We start from the raw sequence: 16,865 nt of genomic DNA on the forward strand, positions 1-16,865 counted from the left end.
TGGGAGGTAACAAGAATGAACAAAAACCGAAGTAATGCTAATTTTAAAAATAAAGTACCTTATTTCCTACATTAGCTACTTCCTACAAATGTCTGTTCTTTGTTTTGCTTGCAATTAATCATCAGTGGTGGCAGTTTGTATAGAAATATTTTATTTCTACAAAATGACTGACCAAAAAATGAGGCTAAACATGTAGTGATGTAATTGTTCTTTAAGACAAATGTTTGAATATGTTAGAGGTTACAGACGCAAGTAGAAACCAAGTGTTGATTAAACACTGATAAATACTATTTGACTTTCATACAAGCATTTCCTTCAAATGATGTGTTAGAAATGGCTGAAAGGTCCTTGGAAATAAGGAATCAGGTTGGATCCTAACAAAAGGGATCTCAGGGAGTAAGCCATCCCTGTAAAAATGAACCTGCTGCCAGGTTCTACATCCTTGACTTAGCATTATCTACTCTGGCAAGAACCAAGGTCATAAAATAATTTTATTCAGAATCAGCTAAAAGAGATAAAGGTTTTCTAGCAAAAAGAAAAAATCCAAAACATCACAAAGTCATTTCTTTAAAGGAAAACATAAAGGAGGGAACAAGGAAAAGAACCAATGAAAGTGAAGTTCATCAATACCATTTATTTGACACAGTGCATGATTCAAAGTATCTGATACTCCTTAGCCAACATTTCCTACCTCTCTATTACAAAATACTGGGTACCCTGAATACAGTTAATTTACGGTCTTCATTCCTTTTCTTCTATACCTAGGTTAAACAGGTTCCCCCATTTAGTACACATTTCACATTCACAGAAGGCTTTGGGGAGAGAGGATAATAGGGCTTCTAACTGCCCCTCTGAGCCAAAGGCACTTAATGTTAAAAGATAAAGCACAATAGAGTCACCCCACAGACATTCCTGTTCTGTTCAGAGCACTGAACTTTAGCATACCAGCACTGGCCCATGTGGGATTCATCATCACAATGTAAAAAGACACTGATTTCCTTGGAAAAACAAAGTGCAATATGAATATAAAGGATTCACCCCCCCCATACCCTTTTCTGAAAAATAATACATAAGAGAACTTTTACTTTACACGATTAGTAATACCCAAGCTTCACACATGAAAAAAAAATAGCTAAAAAATAATCTGTGATAAATTCTCACTATGCAATCACAATAGAATCTGATATCACTAATAGAATCTGTAAGTTAGAAAGAGCTTTAAAGATGATGATGTCCATCTCCTCACTTGATAAATGGGAAACTATCAAAGGCAAGTTAGATGGGCATCTAACCCATCTAACTACCAAAGGCAGGTTAGACCAGTGTCTAATCCAGTTACAGAGCCTGAGGAGAACACACGGAACTTGCAGCACCTACTTCAAGGTTCTCTGGTTTCCTACTCCTCCTTAAAAGGTTCACAAAAGTAAAACATGGCGATGATCTTCAAAGATGCACCACACAATAAAGCACATGCACTGACACAGGTCAGTGATTTGGTCTCGCAAGACAGTTCCTTTGGCCATTAGGCAAGTATGTATCCCACCTCAAGGTGAGACTTGTTTGCACAAGATTGCTCAGTGTTCTGAGGGAAACCAAGTGTTGGTTAGAAATAACATTCTGGATTTGGGAAGCTTCTTCTTGACTGTTAGTCTGTGGTAGGCAGGCGGTTGGCTGCACAGCGGAATCCCAGATTTGATGCAGAGCTATCAGGTGTGTTCTGGCTTCGAGCAGCACAGCGATACCTATAGCAGTAGGACTGCAAAGAAAGAAGAAGTGAGTGAGTGCCTCTAGGAATCTCAGCTTAGGCTTAGGGTTCTAACCTGTCAGAGGCATGCTATTCAAAAGAACCAGCTATGAAGTTATGCTGACCTGTGTACAGAGATTTCCCACAAAAACAAAACTTCATCATGAAAACTTAACGTGTATGTTTCTCAAAGGGCAACATATTCAAGAATTAACCAGATAGCATATAAGCAAGATATTCATATATACAAAGAAGCTGGGGTCACCATTAGGTGTAACAGAAAAAAAGAAAACTGTAACAACCCATTATTATGTTATGTTAGGGACATCCATACAGTAGAACAGTCAGCAGTCACTGCAAATCATGTTTTTAAGCAATACTTAATGACACAGAAAATTCTTATGATAAAAAGTTAAATGAAAAAATCAATACAAAACTATATATATGGTTTGACATCAACTTACATCACCACAGGTAACAAGGGGAAAAAAGATTAGAGGATTCAGAACACACCAAAATATGCACAATAATTAATTATTCTTGTGCAGTGGGGTTTCAAATCATCTATGACTAGTATCTACTAATTTTTACTTTATAAGAAATACTGAAGATAAATGGCAACCAAGAAAATACTAATTAAAAATATTAAGATATCATTTATTATTCAATAGACTGGAAAACAGCAAGCTATGCCCATCAATGTTGGAAAACATTGGGGTTTTTCATGTTTTTAGAATCTAAACCACAGTAACTTACAAAGCTATGCTTTTTATAGGTAGTCAGTTGTTTTTGTAATTTTTTTATAAGAGTAAAGTACAAGTATATACATTCATACAGACACTGAGCACCTAGACCATACCTGGCTGACACTATCATTTGTTATTTGGTTTGACCTAACAGCCCAGAGATACTATAAAAAGGTTACCCAAGATGACACAGTTGTTAAAGGAATGGAATTCCAATGTGTGTCGTGATGTGGCTTCTTCCCTATATTCTGTGGTACCCCAGAGGGAATAGTACCACATCTCATGCCTTCTTCCCTACCACCCAACCAACAAGTTTTGCATGCACACAAGCATTCACACAAACATACAGGACATAATCCACCTAACCTGTATACTACTATGGCTGCATAATAGTGTTCAGTGAATGGCTACAGATTACCTATTAGGAATATTTCAAAGGTTTTCAGATTCCAAAAATAACCATGCATGGAACTCTTGCTAGGTTTGTTCTCTGATTCAACAGAAAAACATGAAAATAAACTAGTCATCCTGGGTGCCATGAGCATAAACTCAGAGTTGGCTCAATGAAACTCAAATCCCTGCCAGCTGGTTAAAGAAAGTACAAAAAGAATAATGTAGAAAAAGTTCATGAGAAGAGATAATTTGTGGGGAGGAAAAATAGGTCAGAATGCAAGGGTTTTTAAAAAAATTCCTATTATTTTCTTTTCTCTCATAAAAGTCAAATGCTTCTAATCTTCATAAAAATTAACTCTGAAGTTGACATGGAAATTCTCTGGAGCATTTCCACTATAAAAAGAAAGATACAGTAATATCTCTTCTATAGATAGTACAATAATAGCAAGCAATTTTCTCATTTTCTTTGTGGCCAGTGAGGAATATATTATCAATTCTCAAGTGGACAGAGGGAAGATGAATAAAAAATGTGCTTGCAATGATAAAAAAAAAAAAAATTGGTGGTTACAATGAGTGACCCACATGCAACAGTAGTTCTCAAAGGTCTATAAGCGACCATGTGGGAAGACAGAGCAGAAACCTCATTTGGGTAGGGTCTGCTCGGGTGGCTGCTGCATAACAATGGTACATTGTTATTTTTACAATCAAGCTCCTACAGATAATCTAGGGTCCTACGCAACTAAGCACGTGTAGCACACTATAGCGTAGACCAAGTACAGGGGAAGCAGACAGACAGATGACTTTGACATTCTTGCCCCATGATGGTACCATTAGTAAAGTAAAACAAGCATTTCCTGATTATGTGCTCTGTACCCAATGAAGAGATAGAAGCCTGGGCCTGCACCTGCTTAGCTGGAGATTCGAAGCCAATTGAAAAAACAATGGCTATGCATTAAACAGTTAAAAAAAAATCATGATAGGATAACACAGCCTTGAGCTTAGCAATTCAAGGGAAGGAACTATCCCTTGCAGAAGGCCCAGATCTTTAGGAAAAACTTTTGGAAGGCAGCACTTAATTCAAATGCAACATACATCATTACGGCAATGCTTCTCAGAATTCAGTATACACAAGAGCAACCTGAAGAGCTTAAGTGTATATCTTTAGAGACAGACCTAGAGACCCTAAGTCTCTAAATGGGATGGGACCCAAGAACGCGCATTCCTAACAAGCTTCTAGGTGCTCTGGTTGCTATACCCTAGGGGGCATGCATTGAGTAGCATTAATTTCTAGGACTTTTAGAAAAAAAAAGAAGAAGGTAGATTAAGCAGAAAAAAACAATGTAGAAAGCATTAAAATGAAAAATTTAAGCAAGTTCAAAGGACAGCAAGACCACAGCCTGGTGATGACACAGCACAGTTTCTCCTTGTAACATGAAAGGTGCTATTTTAGGCACAATGAATACAATCAGAGCATGACAAACAAGGTCCCTGTAATCAGAGAGCTAACATTCAACAGGAATAGTCAGACAGTAAATAGGCCAATAAATTCAAGAATGTTTCTGGCAGTAGTCATCTCTGAAAAAAGTAAAACACGAGAGAGGCTGAGAGTGACAGTGGCTACTCTACAAAAGGGGATCTGGAAAGGCCTCTGGAAGGAGGAGACATCTGAGCTGCATTGGCCAAAAGTTTGGAAAATGAGAATTTCAGACAAAGGTATTACTGATATAAAGGTAGTTATAATGTTAAGAGGCAGCCAATGTGAGTGGATAAACAGAGTGGAGGAACATCATAGTATTCTCAACAGATAGGAACGTGGACCTGATACAAATGAAAACTGTGACAAGCATTTTGCTAATTTATTCACCAGCAAAGGCAAAACAGAAGGCTTCTTAGCTCTTTAATCTTTAGCAAATCCTTTCTGCATTTGTTCTCTCATAGATAAAGTGGAACTACTTGTGAAATTACATTACTACTTCATTTTTACATTAAAAAGTAAAGCACTTGACATGGCATTATTATTGTTATTATTATTGTTAAGTTTTAGGGAAAAAAAAATCACAACCTGACTTTGCCAAGTTTATCTGACCTCTTTGGGCAAACCTTCATTATTACTGAAGAAGGCAGGCCAGCTCTTAAATGGTCTCAGCAATCCTAACTAGACTGTGAAAACATGATACTATCCCTATTAGCATCTGAATGTGCAAATATAAATACTACAAAAATATTAAGTTTTATTTTCTATATAAGTGGGAGTGTTCTGCTGATATGACACAGGACTGTGTTTTTTTGCTGAATGAAACACATCCATAAAAACATTGTGTTGAGATAAATTTTGCAGCTGTGATACAGTAGAAACAGATCATGATATGTGAGAGATTGGGCGGGGGTGGGGGGGTGGGGGTGGGTACCAGGACCTGAACTTTCCAGGCAGGTGCTGTGATGCTGAGCCCTTGCCCTGTGAGAGATATTTTTTTTTAGTTATTATTATGGCCATACATAAAGACCCTGGATAAGTACTAAATAATTATATGTTTGAAAAAAATAATAAAAATGCAAGACAAAATTTGGCGGATTATTATCAATTGTTCTCTTCAGGAAGCAAAATGAGTGGTTTTTCTTTTCTTTTTTTTTTTTCTTTTTTTTTTTGTACCAGGGTATCACACGTTCAGGCAGGCACTTATGCTGCTGAGTTAAATCCCTGGAGAGTGGCTTTTAGTTTCATCTTTATTATTTATGTTCTAATTTTTATGCAGTGCAAATGTTTTATCTATATAAACAAAAAGCTTTAAATCAACAACAAAAGAGCGGATTATTAGATCACAACAATCCCTGAGACCTTCCATTACTCAAAATGACTATAAAAAATTAAGTTGGAAAAAGCAAATCCCATTCCAGGGGCTGGGGATTTAGCTCAGTGGCAAAAGCGCCTGCCTTGCAAGCAGGCAGTCCTGAGTTCGATCCCCGGTACCAATAAAAAGGAAAAAGACCAAAAAAAAAAAAAAAATCCCACTCCAAAAGTTGACAGTTCAGCCTCATCACTCGCAAAGACTCAGTTCACATTATAATTGCATTCCAAATATACTCATTCACTGTTAATACTGATTAATGTCATTCGTTTTAAATTTCAGTAATAGGCAATTAATAAAGCACACAATTAAAGAGGTAAATGGCCTAATTATGACTGTCCTCATTGTTCCCCCCTCCTTAAGTCTACTTTTAGCACCAAAACTGGTTCTTAAGGATGTGAAGTCTTTGGATGGCAGAAAAATAGGTCATTCAATTAATTAAGGACAGGAGTAGTAGAAAGGACCTGTTTCAGTCATTTTTCATCAAAATGGCTAATTACCTGTGTTAAACTGATCACAGTATCTGTGTGAAGAATGTGATGATGAACTCAAGAACAATACACTTAATACTTGCCATCCTTGGGGATTTGGAGTCAAGTGAGCTAACAATATGGTTTTTGTGAGAGGATGAGTTTTCAGGGTAGGGGGTGTTTTTAAGGTAACTGTAACTCGTATGGAATAAAACCATTATAAGGACCCACCAGATCTCAGGTCTCCTGGTTTCCTACGCATTGCTTTCCACTAACACTAGATCAACTCATTTGCCCTTACTTTGGCAAGATGATAAGCATGTTCTTAATGCTATAGACTGTGGTGAAGATCCATAGGGATTAATCTGACAACACCAACAACTACAACTAGCATTTCTTGAGTACATATTATGTAAACTGCTTTAAAATCTTTATATGTATTGTCAAAACTGATCCTAATAATCCTATGAAGAAGGTATTATTTGGACCTGCATTACTTAACATGAGAAAATACTTAGGCCTACTGACATTAAGAATGTACCTAAGGTCACACTAATGGGTCCTGATTCCTGCTTATTTTACAAAATTCCAGAATCTATGCTCTTAACTAGACTCTACATTGCCTCATACTTTCTCTTTCTGTGTCTTCATCTCCTTAATGAATTTGTGTGATACTAAGAGTATCCACTGTGAGATACAAAGAGTGGAAAATTAAAAAGTTATGAATGATCATGAGTTTACTTTAGCTGTGCAAACAGACTCTGGCCCATGATCAAATGTAAGCCGTTTCATTTTATTGATCATTCCTCAATAGCAACATTTCTAGTTAGGAATTCGAAATTCTTTTATTTCTGGTTCCTTCCTCAAAAGAGAAGCCAAAAAATAATTACAATAAGGATGATGGTTAAGGATGAAGATAATTGGAGTAACTAAATGTTACTGAGCCTTCAATTAAATACATATGTGTCATTTATTCTGCACAAGAACCCACAGTGCACACAATTATGATGCATACTTTAGAAAACATAAAAACTGAGGATTAAAAAAATTAAAATTTGTCCAAGATCATACAGCTAGTAAGAAGCAATCACAGAACTCCAAACTAGATATAATTCCAAAACCCACATTTAGTAATTTACTAAAAGCTGCCACTCTGAATCTATTGGAAAACAAAGCACTCTGTTAACGTACAGTTAATACTGAGCTGTTTTTCTAACTTCACTGAAATGACAACACCAATACCAAATACCTAACTATGAACAATTTACTTGACCAAGATCCTGGAAGTGCCATTTTTCTCTGGAAAATTTTATGTATTCCTTTCAGTTGTATCACTCAGCTATGCTTTTCTTCTGGAATATTCTCACCATCACTCCGCGCTTGACTAAATTAAAATTATACTTCAGATAGATTAGGAAAAATTAAAGATGGCAAGCACAAGGTTGTGAGTTTGATTCCTGGTACCAAAAAACAAAAAAAACAAAAAAAAGAAAAATTAAAGATGTATAATATAAATTCTGAATCAAGCACTAATTATAAAAGAGTTACAAATAACCAGCCAAAGGAGAGAAAATGGAGTGATAAAAATTTCCTATCTAAAAAGGAAAAAGAAAAAATAGAGGCTTAAAAGAAAAATATCAAAACAACATTTAAATTTAAATGTATTAATAAACTCATTAACTAATAATATCCAATGAAAAGGCAGATATTCTACCAGTAAGTTCAGCAACTCAGATGAAAGGGACAAATTTCTTGAAAGACATAAATTGTCAGAACTTAATCAAGTAGAAACAAAAAACCCACAGAGACCAGCATCTATTAAATAAATTAAATTTACAGTTACAACTTACTCTGATTTCAGTGCATCCCCCAAGGCTTCATGTGTTAAAATTTAATTTCCATTGTGGGACACTGAGTGGAAAATTAATTTCACTATGGTGTTCAGAAGTGGGGCCTCTGGGAGATGACAGGATTAGACAAGATCATTAAGGTAGGCTCCATGAATCTTAGTGGTTTTGTAAGAAGGAAAAGACCCAAGACAGAAAGACGGGCATACTCATACATGTGCACGCACTCTGTCCTCGCCACGTGATGCCTTACACCACCTCAGAGCTCCACCAGCAAAAAGAACACTACCAGATGCGGGCTCTCAACCCTGAATCCCAAAACTGTAATCCAAAATAAATCTCTTTTTGAACACATTAATTTGCTTTAAAGTATTTGATGACAGTAAGGAAAATAAGACTGATACACTACGTTATGTTCAAATGCTTTCACTAAGGAATTTTATCAACAATTTCAGAGAAGTAGTGCTATTGATACAAGAATTCTTCCTGAAAACCGAAGATCTCAATTTAATCTATGAACATAACAATACCACCATACCAAAACCAGACAAAAATATTACAAGAAAACAAGAGACCAATACTTATCACAAATTAAACACAAAACTGCTCAACTGCATCCAAAATACGTAAAAGAATATAAACCATGACTGGATGGAATGTAACACAAGGATAGTTTAGTAAGTGAAAATCAATCAGTGTAAGTCATTATCTTAACAGACTGCAGAAGAAAAACCAGTCACCTTAACAGATGCAAAAAAAAAAGTATCCAGCAAAATGTATATTTAATGTTAAATATTTTAAAAAAGAAAGCCCTCACATAAAACTAGGAATAGAAGCAAAAATCCTTACTCAGATAAAAGATGTTTAAGAAAAAATTATCAGGTATACAAGCATATGCCTGTAATCCCAGCACTTGAGAAGCCAAGACAGGAAGATCACCCTGAGTTTGAGGCCATTCTGAGTTACACAGTGAGTTCAAAGCCAGCCTAAATTTCACAGTGAGTCTGTCTCAAAAACCAAAGCAAACCAAACCAAACAAGCATAATCATCTATTCGTATCACTTCTATTCAATACTGTACTTGAGGTACTGACAATGTAATATAGGAATAAAAGTTATTAAATACATGTAGACTAGAAACGAAGAAGCAATACCATCTATAGTCAATGACTATACGGTCAACTTTGTAAAAATCTGTTAAGATTCTACAAAAATGGGGCTGGGGATTTAGCTCAGTGGCATAAGCGCCTGCCTTGCAAGCAGGCAGTCATGAGTTCGATCCCCAGTACTGATAAAAAGGAAAAAGACAAAAAAAAAAAAAAAAAAAAAAAAAAAAAAGATTCTACAAAAACATTGCAGATAAGTTTAGCAATGTTAGGGAGTATACCAGATAAATACACAAGTCAATCATACCATATAAGTGTGTAAAAGCATATTTTAAGTTTAAAGATATTTCAAAAAGACAACTAAGAAGCTTATAAAAATATAAATTAAATAAGCTAAAATTACAAAGCATTAACGAACACATTCATAACCATGAAATTGGTATATTTTAGTTATATTGTTTAAAATGTGGCAGTTTGTTTTGTTTTGTCTTGTAAAATTATTATTGATAAAAATTCTTTTGGTCTTCAGTTACTTTAAGAGTAACAGTTTCTCAGTTAAGCAAAGTGTCCTTTCCACCAGAGTTATAACTGGTAGCAATTGGGGTTTCTAGATACTATTACACAAGACAGATTGACCTGTTTTCCATAGAAGTTTGATTCCCCAGCAAGAGGATCCAAGAACACTTACAGTGCCTAGTGCAATTAGACAATCTGGGACTAGTAACTATGATATGTAATACAAACATGTAATATACCAGGAAAACCTGTTTTTAATTTAAAACAAAATTTAACATAAGATTTTATAGTGGTTTACACCTGTAGTTTCTCCAACTCATGAGGTTGATGCAGTAAGACTGCTTGAGTCCAGGAGTGAATGAACGAATGAATGAATGACAGCATGATTTTATAAATGTAAGTATAAAGCATAAACTGAACTCAACTCTATCAACTTGCAACTTACACCTGAACCAATGGATTAAAACTTCTTTTAAGAGGGAAGGTAGCTGCACCACGCTATATTCATCCCCAACTAAATCTGCACCAGAGTCTATGCCCTGGCCATATCAAACTACTAATCTCTAGCAGGCTCTGCATTTTGGTTCCCCTCAGCACAAGGCCACAGAGGTGACAACCAACTGACCAAGTTGGTCGTGGACGAGACAAACTCACTAGAAAAAAATGTAAGCTCCAAAGAGTTGGCAGCTTGAGGGAAAAAGGACAGATGAACACTACTCCTGAGAAAAGCCCACAGCTGTTGCAAACAGCAAAAACAGTGTGAGATTTTATCCTGAGAGTGACATCTTCATGGCAGCATAGAACTGGAGAAGAAATCCAGCGTGGTGCCTACCATATTGCCAGACAGACTTTAATCAGGCACCACTTTGGGAAGGGGTTGCTTATGCAGAACTAAGCCACAGAACAACTATACCACAGCTTCACCTTAGGATTTTCAGTGTTCCTCTGCCCACAGTTACTGGGTGAGAGATAAAGACAGACATGGACAGGGAGAGGGGTAGACACAGATCCCCTGATAAGTTCAAGTTCAGGCCAGGAATGACATGGGGACCTGCCCTCTGCGGAGGAAGGCTAGTGGCTTTAAGAGGTGGCTGGATCTGATGATCATGGCAGAGTCCAGTGCTCTGCTTCAGCTCTGCTCTTCTGCCTACATCCAGCAGAGACCTGTGGTCTGACTGCTTTCCTGTTCACCAATATGAGCAGGCACATGCATCAGTTTCAACATTTGCCATGATCTATGGCTTACAGACACAGTGGCATCTGTCAGGGGAAACCCCTCATAAACTGACATAATAAAATATTTTCTCTTCAAATTCTTGCTCCTTGAATTTTTCTAGGTAACATATATGAATTTAACACAAAAAGTCAAAAAATTAAAATCTTTGGTATAAATAGATTAATAGCCAAATTCAGCAATATAGCAGGATATAAAATTAAAACACAAAAATCAACAAAGTTCCTGTGCAATAATGAATACACTAAAAAAGAAATTAGAAAAAGAACTGATTCACAATAGCAACAAGAAAAATTAAATACCTGGGTATTAACCTAACCAAGGAAGCAAAAGTCTTCTACAATGAAAACTATAGTTCTCTGAAAAAGGAGACTGAAGAAGATTCAGAAAACAGAAAGACATCATCTTTCCTGGAAAGACAGAACCAATAGTCAATATGGGCCACAGCTCTAAAACTGATACAAAGATTAACAAAATCACAATCAAAATACCTACAGTATTCCCCACAAATCTAGAGAAAATAATCCTAAAATCCATATGGAATCAGAAGAGAACAAGAGCAAAAACAATCCTAGGTAACAAGAACAAGGCAGAAGGTATCACATTTCCAAATTTGAAGTTACATTACAAAGGTATAATAATAATAGCATGGTAAAGACACAAACATAGATATGTGGATCAACAGAACAACAGAATACAGATGACAGGCACATTGAGCTTCTTGGTCCTTTTCAGACACATCAAACACATACACTGAAGGTATAAAGATAGCCTCTTTAATAAATAGTGCTAGCTACCCATATGAAGAAGATTTGAGTCTAGACCTATATTTCCTATGGTGTACTAAACTAAAATTAAAATGGATCAAAAATCTAAATGTTAATACAGAAATATTTAATATACTGGAAAATAACATGGGAAACACTTTTGAAGACATAGGAGTAGGCAAAGACTTTCTAAACAAAACCCTAATGACACAAGAAATACTACCATGAACCAATAAACAAGATCCTATCAAGTTAAAATATTTCTACACAGCAAAGGAAACAACCAACAGAGTGAAAAGAAGGCTATAGAATGAGAAATCATTTTTCTCAGGTATTCTTCAGACAGAGGAACTCATATCTAGAATATATAAAATCTCAAAAAAACTTTAATCCACTCAAAATAAATATCCCAATCAAAAAATGGCAACTGAAATGAACAGGTATTTCTGAAAAGAAGAAGTATAAATGGCTAATACATGAGACAACATTTAACACTGCTGGTCATTAGAAAAAAATGCAAAATGCAAATTAAAACAGTACTGAGATTCTATTTTACTCCATAAAAAGTGATTATTATCAAGAAATCAAACAGTAACAAATGCTGGTGAGGCTATGGGAAAAAAGGAATCTTCCACATCGTTGGTGGGAATATAAACTAGTACAACCACTATGGAAATCAGAATGGGGATTCCTCAAAAAACTACAACTATAAATTTCATTTGACCCAGCTATTCACCATGTAGGTATGTTCCCAAGAGAATTAAAGACATCATATTACAGTAATACATGCATTCCCATATTCATAGCACCACAACTCATAATACCTGAATCTTGGAAATGGCCTCTATACTCATCGAAAGATGAATGGATAAAGAAAACATTGTATTTACACACAATGGAGTACTACTCTATCATAAAGACAAACTTAAGGCAATTATCGGTCAGTGGATTGAGACCTATTATTAAGTGAAATAAATCAGACACACACGCTCAAATATTACATGGTTTCTCTCCTGTGAAAACCGCAAAACACAAATAAAAAGCAAAAGGAAAGATCAATAGGGAGACCTTTTTCAAAAAATAGAAAGGAAGAAGGAAGAAAGAAGCTGAAAAAGGAACTGGCATTTATATCAACTCCCCACAATATATATAATCATCATTTAATGTAAATGTGTTCTAATAAAAAATAAAAACTGTTTAAAAAAAAGTCTAATTTAAGACACACAGAAAGCACACACACCTACAACACACAAGCGCATGACTTAAGAGTTATTTTTCTTTAGGACATTATTCCCAAATTTTGCTATATATTCTCAAATTTTCAACACCTAGAAAGGTTTAGAAAAATCCAAATGCCCAGGTCACAGCTGAAAAAAAATCAAATGGGCATGTTGAGTCAGGCACCAGGCTTCCGTATTTTTTACAGATCTCAGATAATCCCAATGTGAGATAAAGTTTGAGGGCCACTGTTCTAGGGCAAAGTTTGAAACTATCTCTATTGTCGTATTAGTAACTTAATTTGCCACTATTATAGGTGGTTTTAAAAGTCTGCAACTGCCTAGACTGAGTGAATTACTAGGCAAAGCTTCTTGGCAATCATCTGCAATCTGCGAAATATCACCCTTGTACAAGGACAGAAAGAAGCTGTTGTATTATAGATGACTTGAAGAAAAAAGGAAGGACGATTTCCATATTCATTATAAAGGTTACTCATGAAATACTGAGTCACTCAGATTAACCAAAAGCTGCCAGCCTGGACACTGAAATCATAGCTCAAAGAGCATAAAAATGATGCCTATTTCACAAGGCACATCCTTACAACCAGGGATATTTCCAATCAGGTATACTACAAACTACCTCCATCAGAAACTGTCCCTTGAACAGGGAACTCAAAAATGTACACAATTCTCATATAAATTCAAGGTGTGCTTCTAGACTTACATGCTAGAAAACTCACCATGGTTCATGGAACAACAAATTCCACAGATGGGATCTGGTTTATAATAGTCCGTTCAGAACTTCTGCTTCTCAGCCTCTATGTCCATCAACAGGTGAATGGATAAAAATATGTGGTACACATTCACAGTGGAGTACTATTCAGTCATATAGAAGTATAAAATTCTAGTCATTTGTAGGAAAAAAGACAGACCTTAATATCAGAAGGTTTATAGTAAAGCCCAAAGTAGAAATAATTCAAAGAGAAAAATAAAAGACAGATTACAAGAAACTGGACAGATCTACAAATGGGAAAGGATCTAGAGATGGGGATATAGGAAGTCACAGGAGAGGAAGGAAAAGTACAAAGAATTTAGATGTGTTATGTATACTTATCAACTCTCCAGAATTAAGGTACTCATTATGGATGGCAAACATGTATTTAAACAAAAAAAAAAAAAAAAAAAAAAAAGAATTTCTGCTTCTCTAGTCACTTTCCCCATGCTGTGATCAAACCCATGGTGACAGTCCTACTCTTTTCTACTCTCAATAGGGATAGATACAGATTAGCAGAACTGAACGCAACATTTTGGGGCTACATTTTAAATCCTGTGGTACCTTGGTTCATGAACTTAATTTGTTCCGTGATTTTAGAAAAGATGGCTGCATGTGTGTTTGTTGGAAAAGATGGCCATGGTTCTGTTTGTCACTCAATGCAGTTTGCAAACAAAAACAAAAATTTGCCAACACTACTGTTCATGAACCAAACTTTGCAACCAAACGTGTTCATGAACCCAGACACCACTTTCATGGCCAATGTCTATGGCCCCCAGGCCTCATGCATTTGCACTGTGCATTTGCAATTGGTTCATTGTCTTGTGCTTGGATTGACGGTGTCAGTGCTACACCCACCTACCGGTGGAGCCAGCACACAATGTAATGGCAGGAAGAAGATGTGTCATTCTCTCTTGCCAGTTTCCACCTTGCTGTTAGCAGCCACCATGAACTGCGGTCCTGCCACGCCACCCTGCCTTGAAGCCAACTGAATATGGACTGAAACCTCCAAAACCTTTCTCAACTTTAGGCATCAGGTATTTTGTCTTGGCAATGTATAAAAAGTAACTAACACAGCCCATAAGTCATTAGAACACCAAAATACTGTTCAGTGACATGACTCACCTTATGACACATGTAGGATCCACCTTTTTTCACCCGGTCTTTCCCAGAAGGGGGGCCTTTCTATGGACAAAGAGAAAACAGTTTGTTATACAGACAACATGGATACTCTTCACATAGTAGGAAAGAGGTACCTTTTCATTCAACCATCTGTCTCACAGTAAACTTTCAAAATGCAGTTCTACCCATGGACACTACACCTATACCCTTTCAAGGGCATCCCAAAGGTCCTCTTCCCATCTATAGTCCAACTGTAGCTTCCATTCTTTTATAAGTCTTCATGACTAAAGGAAGCAATCCCACCTCTAAGCCTCTAGCATTTCCGGCCTAGATGACTAGTATAGTGCTTGGCAGCATCTCTTACCTTGTCTTACTGACACACAAACTTGTCCTGCAGTATAACTGGTTTGCACAACCAGATGGCAAACTTCTTTGAATTATATGCTTTTTACAAGGACATCACATAACCCCTAGTAAATCCTTTGTTGATGAATCAATTTTTTCCTCTTAAAATTTTTGGGTCACATCAAAGTATAATTTATATAAAGTAAAATCCACCTTTTTAAAAGCACAGTTCCAATGAGTTGTTTAGCTTGTTTTTGAGACAGGGTTTTGCTTGGGAATTCAAACTGGCCTTGAACTCATTTTGTAGCCCAGCCTCCAACTCATAATGATCCTCCTGCATCAGCCTCCCAGATGCTAGGATTACAGGCATGTGTCACCATGGTTGGCCCAAAGAGTTTTTAACACTATATATAATCATGTGACTATCAATATAATCAAGACAAGTATCACAGTTTATCTTCTTTTAAAAAAAGATTTATAAATGCCTACTGTGACACAGGCACAGTTATGAGCACTTTGCTGGTATTAATTCATATACTCTCCATAACAATTTCACAGGAAAGTTACGGAAGTAGTTATGGTAGAACAAGGACTCACATTCCAGCAGCCCTGTGCCACAGTCCATCCTCTGAAGCACCCTCCCTTTTTCCCAGTGAGAAACTAGGAAACTGGGGAGAGCCTAAAAGCACAGAAGAAGGAGAAATAACTATCTCTGTGCAGAGACTGGAGATCCAGACAAACCAAAAAATAAAGTTGCTTCTTCTACAAAGAGCCTCTGATAAAAGTACAATGCAAACGAAAATCCTACAGTTTCAGCTGCCACATTAAAAGCTACAACATTGGGTAAGCCATGCAAAGAGCATCTGAAATGTATCAGTAAGCTCCTGCAAGCCAAAGCCACAGCTGGGGATCAGGAAAAAAGGAGCTCTTGCTTTTCCTTTATTGTCCAACGAGACAACTAATCACACTCTGTTTATTGAAAACTAGAGAAGCCTGGACATTTCTTGTCAGCAACACATTGTCAAAGACCATTACACAAGTTATGTTCTTCTAACGTAAGTGACAAAAATTAAAAGTTTTCTCCAAGCACATGTGTTACATTAGTAAACTTTCATTGATTACAACAGGCAAGCTACACAGAAAATAATGTCTAGGAGCACAACTGTCTTTCCATAAATATCTAGAATCTACCAGACATTGCATCAGGATCTTCTGGATGAGTCTGTTACTATAAAATAAGACAATCACCAAGAATTCACAACAGCATAATAGGAAAGAGAGATAATTGTGTATCTGTCACATGCAATGGTCACACTCTTAAGATGCATTTTCTTGCTTGGGACTTCTTGCATTACACTGCTTCAGGTGTTTTTTTTTTTTTTTTTTTTTTTTTGCATACTGTATTTCAAAACACCAAATGAGAATATAATTCTGATGAAAATCTCACACTATCTAACAGGCAAGATCAAATTCTTTCGTCAAGATACATCTAAGAAGGAGTCAACCTCCCATAGGAGGGTTTAAAAACAAAACAATCTCCTTTCATCATCTCTCCCAGTGTCCAAAGGCTACAATCAATAAACATGATACTCATTATAGGAATACAAATACTAATGAAAGTCATCCCATGCTGATACAATTGTAGCAGTTAATACTCTCTTCAACCAGTTACCTAGTCGGTTTTTATAAATGAAACTATTTTGGATGGAAAAACAACACAAAGTAGGACCAGCTACATTGT

At 36.3% G+C, this 16,865-nt stretch overlaps 1 protein-coding gene across 3 annotated transcripts in view; it reads right to left on the bottom strand.

Annotated features, from left to right (window-relative positions):
• Positions 1–614: 614 nt before the first annotated feature.
• Positions 615–16,865, bottom strand: part of Sumf1 (sulfatase modifying factor 1) — a 78,022-nt gene continuing 61,771 nt past the window's right edge. For 2 of the 3 annotated variants that reach the window (XM_063260283.1, XM_063260282.1), the window contains 2 exons: positions 14,783–14,842; positions 615–1,756 (listed from right to left, as the gene is read on the bottom strand). In XM_063260283.1, the coding sequence (XP_063116353.1) occupies positions 1,646–1,756; positions 14,783–14,842 (171 nt within the window). In that variant the 3' untranslated portion in view covers positions 615–1,645. The remainder of the gene's footprint in view (positions 1,757–14,782; positions 14,843–16,865) is intronic. The other variant, XR_010051286.1, reaches the window with a different exon arrangement.

This window comes from Cavia porcellus, unplaced genomic scaffold (genome assembly GCF_034190915.1).
Source record: "Cavia porcellus strain 051 isolate PalLab524CR breed Dunkin Hartley unplaced genomic scaffold, mCavPor4.1 scaffold_13, whole genome shotgun sequence".
NCBI lineage: Eukaryota > Metazoa > Chordata > Mammalia > Rodentia > Caviidae > Cavia > Cavia porcellus.